The sequence below is a fragment of the Lagopus leucura genome, unplaced genomic scaffold, assembly GCF_019238085.1.
Source record: "Lagopus leucura isolate 7727_CA_CO unplaced genomic scaffold, USGS_WTPT01 Super-Scaffold_760, whole genome shotgun sequence".
Taxonomy (NCBI): Eukaryota; Metazoa; Chordata; class Aves; order Galliformes; family Phasianidae; genus Lagopus; species Lagopus leucura.
The window spans coordinates 3,166,589-3,179,757 of record NW_024962257.1 but is presented as its reverse complement, the minus strand read 5'-3'; the positions used below and the strand labels follow the sequence as shown (position 1 = coordinate 3,179,757).

The following is a 13,169-nucleotide window of genomic DNA, read 5'->3' as shown; positions in this document are numbered from 1 at the left end:
TGATCCTGCCGCATTGTTTGTCCGTTACTTTTCCTTGCTTTTTGTTTGTTTGTTTTTTTCCCTCTTCTCATTCCTTCTGTTTTCTCCTTCTTGCCACAGGGCTGTTCCTTTAGGGTTGTAGAGCCCACCTTGTCACTGACACACACCACAGCGTTTCACTTGCTTGCACTGTATTTTTCATGCACGTTGAGGCTGCACTCTCTTTTTCTCTCTTTCTTGCGTCATCACAGTTGTATTTGGCTGCCATGGACAGTAGCAGCCATATGAGCTGGCAGCTTAAGCCCTCGGACAGTGCACGGACATACTGGTAACAGCGCCCGCAAATGGAACAGGTACTGGAAACAAAAAGGTCCTTCTTGCTCAACCCCTTCTCCACTCCCGACCTCTCCTCATCCCTGCACTGTTTATCCCAGGCCAGTGCCTTTTATTTCTTCACATTCCTTTCCTCTGCACCTCCCACCCCATTCCCTCCTGCCAAGGGTTAAAATGACTTAGTTTTGCTCTGGTGCAGACTCAAGCAGCAGATTTAACCTTGGAAAGGCTTCTGGTGCTCGATGTGATGGCTACAGAGACCCGTGCCTCACAACTCATGGCTGCTTTAGCTCAAAGTACACACTGGAAAACAGCTTCAACACTTAGTCCTGAGCGCTGCTTAAATGTGGAATTAGTGGTGCACTTTAAATGCAGAATAGAAGTTCTTCCATCCCAAGAAGCTGCTTTAAAGCGAGAACCAATCTAGTAGCTTTTCAGTCAGGACCAGTTCTCTTATTTCAGCTTTTTAGCTTCCCTTGATCCCTGCTGCTGTTCTTTTTGTATTGACTGCCCATAGCAGCATGTGCCCCAAACCACAGATGTTTATCTGCCACGTGCTTTAAGCTCCTCAGTAGGATTTTTAATTTGTTGAAAGGCTGTGGTTGCTAGTGGTGGCCTGTCCTAAAGAGTTATTTCAGTGCCTGTTAGAACTGTGTGCAGCTTCTCCTTGCATTTAAAGTCAGAAAGGAGTCAGTTTAAAGACAACTTCCCCTAAGGCTCCAGGCATAAGCACTAATATTTATTTCATTCTGTTTCAAAACCTTTTACTGTTTTGTTTGTTCTGTGTATGTCCGACTCATTTCATCCATCTCCCATGGGCTCTGTGAACAGAGCCCCCTTAGCATCATTTCACTGTCTGAATTTTCAATGTGCTGTTGTTGCTGACAGTCTCCAAGACAGCCAATGTGTCTTCCCTCACAGTAGTCCATCAGAAAGCCACTTGCATACAGAAAGAGTAGGTGGTCTGCATTAGGCCTTGGAGTTTTCAGCTTGGTTGAATACAGGGTGTAATGAAAGCTCCCAGGCAGCTCACCTGGTGTAAAGGACAGCGTGTTTCCCCAAGGGAGCTACAGCCATGCAGTGACTGGAAGGTGCTGGTTCCAGTTGGAATAAAGGGGCTATTGCTTTTGGCCTGTGCAGTCAATGACCCCTGTCTTAATTCTGTTCCCAGGAAGACGTGTCCATAAAGCTGCTATTCCTTCATTTCTGCTGTTCTTGCTGGGACTTCTCTTAGCCTTGCATTGGATTCCTTTCTGTCATGTTGCTGCTTGGTCTGTGCTCTTGCTGCCTCTTGCCATTTGTCTGCCTTGTCTTGTGACGTGCTGGGAAGCGTGCTGTCTGACCTGGATGTCTCAGTGCCCTCTGCCATGGTGCATGAACACAAACCTGTCTTGAAGCATGGTGCTGGAACCCATGGAAGGGTCACAACTTCCTTCAGTCTTAAGCCTCGTAAAGACTGCTCCTGGGCTCATGGTGGTCTTTCTGCTTCCTGCAGGTGGTATTGTAGCAAAGTCAGAAGGCTGCTTATGAGTCTGTCCCATGAAATAAAGTACTGCCTGGTGGGGGAAAATTCTAGGGTCTTTATACTGGGCTTGAATTATCCTCTGGGCCGGAACATGACTTCAGACTTCACTGTCTTCTATTTCCCTAAGGTCACACCCAGAGTTAATGTGTCTGTCTGCAGGGCTAAGAAAAAGTCATTGCATTCTTTCCAAGACTTTAAAAACAAACAAAGCAAACAGAAACTCTGTTCTTTGGACTTGGTCGACTTAAATCTCTTTGAATTCAGAACCCACTGGCTGGAATTGGCTATTTCCCTCCATTTGTACCTCCCATTCATAATGATACCAAACTCTGTGTTTACTGTGCTGTAGCTATTTGAGAGGTGGATCAACCTTTAAGAACTTGACTCCAGAAACTTTGATCTTTATTGGCTTACTAAAATAGCTCTGGCAGGAAATCAAAGTCAGGGTAGCCAAAGAGATGTATTTATTTTAACAAGTAGTCAATGGTTTTTACTTGGAGTCATGGTTTCACACGGTAAGTGATCTTCCAGAACAGCTCTGTTAGCAGTGAAGTACTCACGATCTGCACAGTTCACAGGACTTGGTAGAAGTTATGGTCTCTAAAATTAACCAATTACTCTCATTATTAGTATTTTTTGCAACAAATGATTCCTTTGTATGCAAACCGCTTCTGTTAATCCCCTCACTCTCACGTGTTCACTAACCATACCTATGAAAGTTTATGCCCTCAACAAGGCTAAATGTGAATGATTCTTTTTCTTTCAAGAGATGCAAAATAAACTCTTGTGCAATCAGCTGTGTTTGTCCTAGCTGACTGGTAAGTGCCTGGGAGGTGTGCTGTGTTGGCTAACACAGGCCACCTGGAGGAACAGCAGCAAGAAGTCTGTTAGGCCCTCTGCTTGGGGTGGCTGAGAGTGGGGAGAAGGCATTGACCTCCTTGCTGTATTTAAAAGGGTACAAGAGGGCATATAGGACCTGGGGGCTGAGAGTACTGGAAGAATCGATGCATTGTGCATGTTCTTTGCCTTCTATGCAAGTCTTTAAAGGAAACTAAATGCAACTGTGTGCATGATGGCTGTGTAAGGCAGTGTATCCAGGTCACCTGAGAGCAGAGACCAAGACTTCCTTAGCTCCAAACTGTGCTCAGGCTTAGAAGTCTTTAGGTCTTTTTAAAAGAAGTTATTTTCTAAGTTATTTTAATAGTGAATAGTATAGTTTGGTTTCATATCCATGTGACTGGCGAGTTTCTGCTGATACATCTTCATTTGTTGGCCTGTCCAGATGTTGGGGTCTGTGTATTCCACAGCATCTTCCCATTGCTTCACAGCAAAGGATGTGCACTAAAGTGCTTAGACGAGAGATGCTGACAGCATGTGGAGCAAAGCATTCATGCAGTGATTCTAATGTAGTTACTGAATATTTGGTGCATGCTTGCGGAGCTGTGCTGTGCTGGTTGTAAGAGGTGTGCAGAAGTTCTAGCCGTTTCCAATTTTCAACCCAACTTGTCATGGCTGTTAGGAATATCCTTAGCAGAAGGAGTAACCAGTTCAAACTGTAATGGGAAAAGGTTGTAAGGTACAAAAATCCTGAGTTAAGGAGAGAACATCAGCCCTAACTCTGACTATTGAGTCTTGATTTGTTCCTTGTGGTGGATTGCAGGTAGGTTTGAATGTAAAAATGCATTCTGCTTGACTGTTTTGGTTTTGTTTTTTTTTTTTTCTTTGGGGAGGAAGGAGCAAATTCTTTTCCACTTCTCTTTCCACAATGGGTACATTATTGAAATATGGTTCATCAAGCAGTTCATCTTGATTGTTAATGTTCTAAAGAAAATTGATGCTGCAAGTTGTGCACTGAATCTATAGGATTTCCATGATCCTAGAAGTTGGTGGGTTTTTTTTCTTTTCAAAATACATCTTGCAAAACCTTAACAACTGCAAATTTTCTTTTCATGCTCATCTCCTACCATGCTTTGCATATGGGATACAAATGGAAAATGAGCAATCAAATGCATTTTGCCTTCTAAGATGTTCTTCATAGCGTGATGCTTGGCTGGAGATTTCAACATTATGCTATCTGTGAATGTGTCCTGCTTATCTTATGAGAAAATTCTTTGACTTCTAAGCCTTTTTGAGCCTGCTGGGTTAGTCTCATGTTTTAATAATGCCCTAAACTTCATTTCTGAAACAGCAATCGTATTTCATAAACTGCATGGAATACAGTCCTCAAACTGGCTCAGCTTGGCATATTCAACCTTTTCTTTCTCACTGGCAAAAAGAAAGAAAAAATCTTAAAAAGAGAAAGAACGTGTAGACCCTTTGTCTTCTAAATATAGATGCTGTTTCTGGGCCAGAGTTTTATATTAAGATCCACGTTCTGCAGAAAATTTTCCCGTTATGGAAGATAGTAAAAGATAAGTGTGCCAATGAGCCCCAGGTATCTTCATCTTCTGCCAGTGGGGTCAGCCCTGATGAAGGAGCAGTATCTCTCTTCTACTGTACACAGGTTCAGCCTGGTTTGGTCTTTGAAGGAAAACTGAAAATGCTGTTAATTCTCTGAAACCTCCTTTGAATAGCCAGGCTTTTGAAAGCCTAAGGATGCCTCATAATGTTCTTTCCCAGTGGGCAAGATAAATCATAGCTCCTGGTGTGGAACTGCCTTCCAGTTGTCTTTTTTGCCAGCTTAACTGGCTATTTTATGTGGTGCAGTTTTAAAGGCGATAATAAGTCAGTATGCTGAAGAGCACTCTTGGGAAGTAAGATGTGGATTTACAGAATTATTCAAGCTCCTGCTGGTATTAAAAAGAGGAAAAAGCACCTGTCCTCATTGCTTGGTTTGGAGTATCGTGGTAGCTGAATCCCAGAAGCACTAACATGGCCAAGATCAAAGCACTGAACGCATTGAAACAAAGAGGAAAGAGTCTCTTGTTCTTACTGCAGTGTATTTGCATGCTTTTCAGCTCAGTATCCAAAGCTGGATGGCAGGTGTTATCTCAGTAGCCTCTGGGAGCAGTTTGGGATTACCTTGCTTTAAACAAAAAATTGTAAAGCAACCCAAAGCAAAGGCACCTCACACCTCTGTGAGCTTCTTTTCTCACCCCCAGGCTGGAGTCTTGTCTACCACTGCATGGTACACAGGCTGGATCCCATGCCATGGTGGATAATTAACCACCTGATAACTATTAAATAGCTAATATCTTGTTGGATGGCAGCTTGTTTCCAGTCTGGTTGGGTCTGTCCTTTCTCAGGCATAAATTGTTCACAGGATTCTTTCTTCCACGCTTTCCTTTCAAAGTGTCCATTTGTGATGTGTGCAATCTTCTGCTGATCTCATTGCAGAGAAATGCAATGAACTTTACACCTCTTTTCTTTTCAACCTCCTTTTCTGGCATGGTTGAAAGAATCAGCATGACTAAAAGAGGATGAAGGTGTGAGGTGGGTTTTTACATCTGTATCATTTCCACTTCCCTTTCTTCTTCCAAGTGAAATATGGCACGTTTTGATTCAATGACTATAGGACTTCATTCTCTATAAAGAGCTTGGATAAATCATTAGCCCATGTGCACTGACCTGGCCAGCATCCTTGCAGCAGGCTATACCAGTGTGTTGCTCTACACAGTGACTTTGAAACTTTCCTTGTCAAACCAAGCCAGCAGCTCCTTGATATGCAGCAAATGCTGCCAGTGTTGTGCTGGGAAGTGATTGCAATCTGTTGTTCCATTCTAATATTTATTCTGACTTCTCTGTTCTGTTGTTTTTGTTTGTTTGTTGTTTTCTTGTCTTGTTTTCCTCCAGTACACCTCCAGCATGAGAGCCAAATACCTCGCCACCAACCAACCTCGTCCAGATGCTGGCAATGTGCATTAAGATGAGAAAGCGAAAAAGAAAAAGAAAATCAAAAAGAAAAACAGCAACACAATAAAAACCAACAAAAACCCACATGTGCAGTCAGACAAAACAATGTGCCAACTGCTGTGCCCCTGTGCTGTCCTCGTAGAACAATCCTGCTGTTCTGCCCCAAATCCAGTGCAGCTCCTTCAGTTTCTCCAGCTCAGAACGCTCCTCCAACCTCATACCTGCCCAATGGAGTGGAAGCCCTTTTTGAATGCAAGCCTTTGCTTTGTTGTATCTGATGTACAAGAGAGAGCAAGCATGTGCAGGCAGAGCAGCTGAAAGATCACCTGCCTGCCCTGGGCTCCACCTGCCTGGGGCCAGCTTTGTCAGAATAATCTTCTGCCTGCATTTTTTCTCTTTCAGTTCCCCAGAGGAATGTGGTGAAATATGGTGGTAGATCTTCTGCTGTGAGATCAGCAGAGCTGCTCGGTCTGTCAGATGCTGAAGAGGCAGAGGCTCGGTGTCTGTGACAACGTGCAACCAGGGGAAGCTGAGTTGATGCGCAGTGTGGCATCGTGGTGGGAGTCCCCTGGTCCAGTGCCCTGTGTGGGGGAAGGGAAACCCCTGCCTCTTGCTGTCTCTGCACATCCACTGTATTTTGGGAGCCTGTGGTTCTGTTCTAGGAAAAAAAAAAAACCACTCCACTACCCTGATAACTTCTTTTTTTTAAACCACTAAGAGAATGCCTTTTTCTTTCCCACTGTAGCTAGCATGTGAATTCTTGAGAAGGAGCAGAGGATCCCAGCACCTTTTAACTACCCTGGCCATTGCTCTGAACCTGACCTCTCTGCTCCATCAGGGAAGCCCAGGTACTTGCAGAGGGCATTCTGCAGCAGGGTGCTGCCTTTACCAGGCTGACACAGATCAAACAGGAGCCAGCCACTGCCCACTTGGTGCCAAACTTTTCCAGGAAAAGACTTTGTGGTGGGGATTTTTGCACTAAAGAGTTTCAGCTCTCTGATGCTAAGTCTTATGGGACAGTCAGCTTGTGAAAACAAGAGGGGCTACAAGCACCGATGGATTTATAGTAAATGCAAGCTCTCCCTGCAAGAGTGACCTGTGAACTCTGCTGGACTTTCTTCTCGTTTTCTTCTTTTATCACCATTTACAGCACAGGGTTGTTGAACTGGCACTGAAGGAGGTTTTTTGGAGCCTCAATCCTAACAAACTCACAAGATCCTCAGTGTATCTTCTGTGCTTCAGAATCAGAAGCCCGGATGCCATCTGGATAACGTCGTGACTATCAGAACATGTTTTTATTCTCTTTGTTTTTGTTTTTCAAGGCACATTGCTAACCACTCTCTGACCATATTAAGGCACACATAGGCATTTTTCTAGCTACGAGGCAGAACAAAGCTTGCAAAGGGGCAGCTGGGTGCCTGCAAAGGGCAACATCCTCCACTGGTGCTGTACTTCCCACTGAAGAGCAGTGCTCCAACAGGCACTGGCAGCTTCCCACTGGAAGAGGAGTCTGCCTCATGATGGGCTGGTAGTACTGTAGAGTAATGACCTTCCAGTGGGGAAACTATGATGTTCTTTTGTGACTTCTTCAGTTTGTTTTACCTCTGAGCAGGGGCATCTTAGTGTGTAGCTGCTGAGTGTGGCATTAAACAACTGGCAGAAGAGACGGAGTGGGAAATATCCCTCAAACTGGAGCTGAGCCATTGGCAGAGGCAGTTAATCTTCACCTCCATGACATTCAGACTCAGGGTCTGTTGATCCCACGTTTGCTGTACGAGGCGCAAAATCTACCGATCTGCCTTTCCTCAAGTCAGTTGCCTTCTTGCAGTGAGGTAAGAATTGCTCCTCGCAGGTGGCTGAGATGATGGTATTGGCTGTGAAAGGGTACCAGCTGTGTGGAAAGCAAGCTTTGTGCTCCTCACGAGAAGATAAACGACTAACAGACTGAAAAAAATACAGGCCGGCTTTTACCATTCAAAGGGATGAGAAGGAAAGGGAAGAAGAGGCATCGCAGAATAAGAATTGGGGAAAAAACTTCACCGTAAATCTCTGGAAGCAGGATTTTCTTGCTCAGGACTGAGTAGGCCTTTCAGACACATTTGATGGGCTTCACACTGAAATATACCTCAGTGTTATCAAATAACAAGGGCAGGGAGAGTGCTGCAGGGTGCATGGAGGGACACTGTGGCTCACGAGCGCCAGATTTTCCACCCTGTCCTAAAGGAAAACCTAGGAGTAGAGCATGTGGCATAGTTAACTCGCAGGGTCCGAAGTGTAGAATTGCTGTCTAGGAGCAGCAGAGCCTTCCCCTTGCTTTGAAGAAAGAAGCAAGATGCATATAATCCTGATGAAGACCAAATTGTTCTGTCCCTTCAAGGATGTGCCCAGATTGCTCCTTAGGTTACCATTTTTAGGGAGGGGATGCCCTAAATCTGTGGCCTGATCCAACTCCCTGATGGCAAGTGTTCTGGAAGCTTGAGGTGAGGATGTGGGGAACCCTGTGAAGACAGGTGCTTCTGTATATTGCCTCTGCTGTGTACAGAATGAGTCTGGAACATGTGTGTGACTGCACTTCGGAAGGGGCTGCATCTGAGTTGTCACAGCAGCGCTGCCTGCTGCTACAGGGGTAGTGGGGAAGCCTGTGCCTCTTGTTTGCAGCATCTAATGCAGCAGCCACCTTGACTTGCTTCTTTCCAAGGTTCAGCACAGCCACCCTTACCACCCAGAACAACTTCTGACAACACTGGGGCTTGCAGCAAGGCACAGATGTGGAGGTATGTGCTCTCTGACTTCAAAATATAACTGGAAAGAGTGTTTTGGAGATGACATTTTGCTCTCTGGAGGCCAGCATAACCTGACTGCAGTGTGAGCTGTGTACTTTTGTCCAGCCAGCACTTCCTTTACTTGACATGGATATTGCACTTTTGTAAAGCATCCTGGAACTCTGCTGCCCCGCTGCATGCTGTGCAGAGCGCTGGATAGGAAACACAGACAAACGGTTTGGTTTTCTTTTAGTATTGTTATTACTTTTTCTCCTTTTTTTTTTTTTCTTCTTGTTTTTTTTTTCTTTTTTTTTTCTTTTAAACTGGAACCTTGAGCAACAGCATGGCATTTCTGCAGACTGGTCTGAGTAGATCTGCTGAAGAACAGATGGCCTTTGCCTATTCCTATGGCTGTGACACAATCAGTCTCATCCATATGGTCACATTTTGTCTGAGGAGGGGACTCTCAGAAGCCAAGATCTCCCAGACTCTGTGCCTCCCTCTTGAGTGAACAGCAGGTGCTATCTGGCAAAGACTCATCTGTTCTAGATGGCATTCATGGTTGAGGGAGTCCAAACTCTTCGAGCTGTAGGAGGGAAAGCTGTAGAGATTTCTCTCTCTTCCGTTGTGTGTCTTTGTTCTTAATGTGACAAAATACCAAGGCCATATCGCCTGGTGTGTCCCAGCTGACTTTATCAGAACATTTATCATGTTACTGGTTGCTGACAAAGGGGTCCAGAATTCAGGGGAGCTGAGATTGGCCTCTGGACACCTCGCTGACTGTGGAAGGAGGGAGGCTGGTCCAGCTGGAGGCGACTGCATTGCTGAAGGCACTTCATGTTACTTTTTCAGAAGCACAAATGTGGTCATTGGCTTGTCTGGTTGGCTTGGTTTATTTCCACGACATCATCATGTGTGAATGACTTTTTCTTTTGAAACTGAGAACTCTTCCAAGCACACGAACATCTCCACAATGTGAAATGTAAATAGCATGTTGGACTCTCGTGTCCAGTGTTCAAGACTGCATTGTAATTGTAAAGGAAATCAAATCAAGACTTGGCTGTGAATTTCTTGTGCTGTCTTGGGAATATAACTGTAGTGTTTGTATCCTGTATGTATTATTAAACTGAATTCATTTTATGTGCTGATAAAAGGGTTCAAGCTAAGGTTTGTAGCGTGCATCCATGTATCCAAATGTGAAGGATGGAGTGCTCCCTTCCCCTCCTGTCCTTTTTAAGTTTTCTCCATTTGATAGCTGTTAATTTTCCGTGTACAGTCATCTCAGCCACGATGCAAGGATGTTCATTGAGTGCTTTGAGGAGGACGCAGTGCATGAGGATTTCAGTGATTCCTAAGTCAGGATTTCCATAGCTGTTCCCTAAAAATATGCTGTGTTCACACGAAAAGTTTGGCTTTTCTGAGAGTAAATGTTTTCTCAGGGGGCTGCTTGGCCATTGCTCATGAGGACTCCGGGTGCTGCCAGGTGTTAGCAGGCAGGAGTGAGTGGATACCTATATGAGCAAGGTACAGATCCCCGTATGGATAAACCCATGTTTAACATCTGGTCCTATCATTTCCTTTTAGCAGCAACAGAAATCACATGCTGAGCCCTCTGAAGGGAAGTGTTGTGGCTTGTTGGTTGTAGTCACCCTGCCTGGCGTAGGCTTGGGTTAGTTGGGTTTCTCCTTCGGTGGGCACAGGTCTATGCAGCACTTCCTACAGGGGGAGCAAGGAGAAGCCAACATCTTTCCCCCCATAATCAGTCGGTGTAACTCACTGAACATCTTGGGCTGCGAGGGGAAAAGCCTTCTTTCAGATTCTGAGGTGTAGGTCTTACACCTTGAGAGATGGGGCCTGTCCTGTAACCGGATTGGTTCTTTTATCACCACCTGCTCTCCTTTTCCAGAAGTGATGGAGGTGGGAGCTGCAAGTGGCTTCTCCACTCCTCCCAGGAGGTCCAGCAGAAGCATCAGCTGTGTTGGTGGCAGTGCCTGGATGTGCCACAGAGTGCTAATGAGTGCTCTGTGCTTTGGGGGGTAGCAGTGTGGTCCCCAGCTGAGCCCCCTGAGGAGCGTTGCCCAAGAGAGGGGCTGTCACGGAGCCTGGAGCTCCCCGGTGCTCACCCAGCCCTAAAGCAGAACCCAAAAGGGCATGCAACCAGAACATTCAAAACACTCCTTTCCAGAAGAGGAGAACTGTAGCATGAAGCTCTTAGGTGCTCTGCGTATTTGATACCACATCGCTCCTCGCTATGCAATTCCAAACTCCTTCCTTCCTCTTCCTCCTCCAATCTCACACAGAGGCTCCTCCAGCAGCCTCTGCCCCCGGGGGGCCCTGGGCTCCTCAAACAGCTTCATTCCATTTGTTGTCCTCCACGTTGGGTCCGGGTGCTCTGCTGCTGCATCGCGTGCCTCAGGTCCCTTAGTAGTGGGGCAGCCCCACGAGTCGTAGTTGCATCATTCAGAGGGCAGTTCTTTTCTTGGACACTGTGCACAGAAACCTAAAGATGAACACGTTCCTGGCCTTTTTGTAACTTTTCTGTTCTACTTCTTAACCATAATGGTTGTATATCATACCACTTTATATACATATATAATATATAAATATATATAATTTTTTTTTTTTTTAAACTTTGGACCTGCTAGTTTCTTTCGAGTGTTCCTGCACTTACCCAAAATGTTTTTAAATTGTGAGGGTTAAAGAGGATTGAGCCCATTTTTGTATCTTTACTTTTAATTCTGTAGTTCTATTGATTGTAATGTAGCTATTTTTTACTGTAACTTTTTGGTTTGCAAATACTAAAAAAAAAAAAAAAAAAAAAAAATCCCTAAATGTAATTTCTGTGGTTTCTATTCAGCTTGGGTTTCATGTTTTAAAAAATAAACAATATAAAACCACCGTTCCTCCTTATTGATTCACACTGCTCACAAACCTGCCTGAATTGTTGGTGCCTCTCATGCACTGCGGTGTCTCCATGGGCTGAGGGCAGGCAGCAGAGCTGTGAGATCGCTGGTAGAGGGGGAAGAGAAGGGCCGTGTAGGATGGGTACCAACCTCACCAGGAGCCGATGCCCCCAGATGTCACTGCTGGGCTGGGCTGGCATCCTTCAGTGAGGCTTTGACTCTTCAATGCAATATTTATTGATGTGCTGTGAGGCCATTGGTGCAGTGCAGAAACACCAATGGCTTTTTGCTGCCTTTTCACCCTGATGCCCCTTTCCCCCAAGCTGAGGGAGCTGGGCTTGTTCAGCCTGGAGAAGGCAAGGCTGCGGGGTGACCTCATTGCAGCCTTTCAGTACCTGAAGGGAGCCCACAAACAGGAGGGGAATCAACTCTTTGAAAAGTTTGATAACAGCAGGACAAGGGGAAATGGTTTTAAGTTGAGGGAGGGAAGATTTAGGTTGGATGTCAAGGGAAATTCTTTACAGAGGGAGTGGTGAGGTGGTGGAACAGCTGCCCAGAGAGGCTGTGGATGCCCCGTCCATCCCTGGAGGTGTTCAAGGCCAGGTTGGATGGGGCTCTGGGCAGCCTGGTCTGGTATGAAATGGGGAGGTTGGTGGCCCTGCATGTGGCAGGGGAGTTGGAGCTTCGTGATCCTTGAGGTCCCTTCTGACCCTGGCCATTCTGTGATTCTATGATGCGAATCCACCAGGAACCAGATTTCCTCCCTTCATTAATAATTGACAGATTTGCCTCTTCTCTTCTTATTCACCCCCTAAAAGAAGCACCTGTGTCTTCCATCCATGTGCTGATTAAACCCAGCTTGGAGCAGCAACAGGCAGCTGATGGCAGGAGAGAAAATGAAGCCCCCGGCAGTCAGCAGGTAAATATTCTACCAGGTGGTGACCCTCCAAGGGATGGGAGCAGCCCGTGCCCTTTCCCAGTGCTGGCAGCTGGCTGTGCCCGGCAGGCTTTGCTCACTTGCGTGGGTCGAGGCAGGGCTGGTGCCTGCATGACGGAGGGGAGTGTGAGGAACGTGTTTGGATGAACCTCACCCTCTACTCAGCCTTCAGTAGTGGTCCGTTAGATCTCCATCTTCGCAGATAAGGCACAGAGGGATGCCCTGGGGAGATGCTTTCAGATGTCTTTGCGCGCTCTTCTTGCCAGGGCTCCGGTTTCCCTGCTCCCCGAACGGGGAGAACCAGATCTCTCTGACCGCGTGGGGATGCTGAAGTCCTGCACTCGGCAATCGGAAGGCTTTGAGGCGGAGGCAGCCACAGGAGGAGCGAGCAGGCAGCAATGCGGACTGCAGGGCTGTGGCTCCCCAGCCGGCTCCGTGGGGCACAGCAACCCGCAGGGCCCACGGTGAGATCCCCGCTCAGCGCTCAGGACGGGCCGTTAATCCCTCCCAGCTGTGCAGGAACCTAAGAGGTGTTACAGATGTAGTGATGAGCGGGCTCTGCTCCCACCTCCCTTCCTGTTCCCACCAGCCAAACAGCACGGCACGGGATGCTCTTACCCCATAAATCATCGCTCAGATGATCTGAACACAGCTGCTAGGAGTCCGGGATGGGATGGGATGGGATGGGATGGGATGGGATGGGATGGGATGGGATGGGATGGGATGGGATGCTCCGGCTGGAAGCAGGCCCCATGACCCCCCCAAGATGACTTGTGTCTGCAGGTCTGATAGGTGCTCGTAGACCAGAGTACAGTTTGGGGTGAGTTATTTTGGGGAGAGAGATACATAGCCTGTATCAGCTACAATGCACTCATGCT

General features: G+C 46.4%; 1 protein-coding gene across 5 annotated transcripts in view; it reads left to right on the top strand.

Annotated features, from left to right (window-relative positions):
- The window catches only part of TTYH3 (tweety family member 3), a 70,751-nt gene extending 59,501 nt beyond the window's left edge, over positions 1-11,250 (top strand). For 2 of the 5 annotated variants that reach the window (XM_042864142.1, XM_042864141.1), the window contains one exon: positions 5,630-11,250. In XM_042864142.1, the coding sequence (XP_042720076.1) occupies positions 5,630-5,645 (16 nt within the window). In that variant the 3' untranslated portion in view covers positions 5,646-11,250. Of the gene's footprint in view, positions 1-230 lie in introns of all 5 variants that reach the window. The other 3 variants (XM_042864140.1, XM_042864139.1, XM_042864138.1) reach the window with 3 other exon arrangements.
- The last annotated feature ends 1,919 nt before the right edge of the window (positions 11,251-13,169 follow it).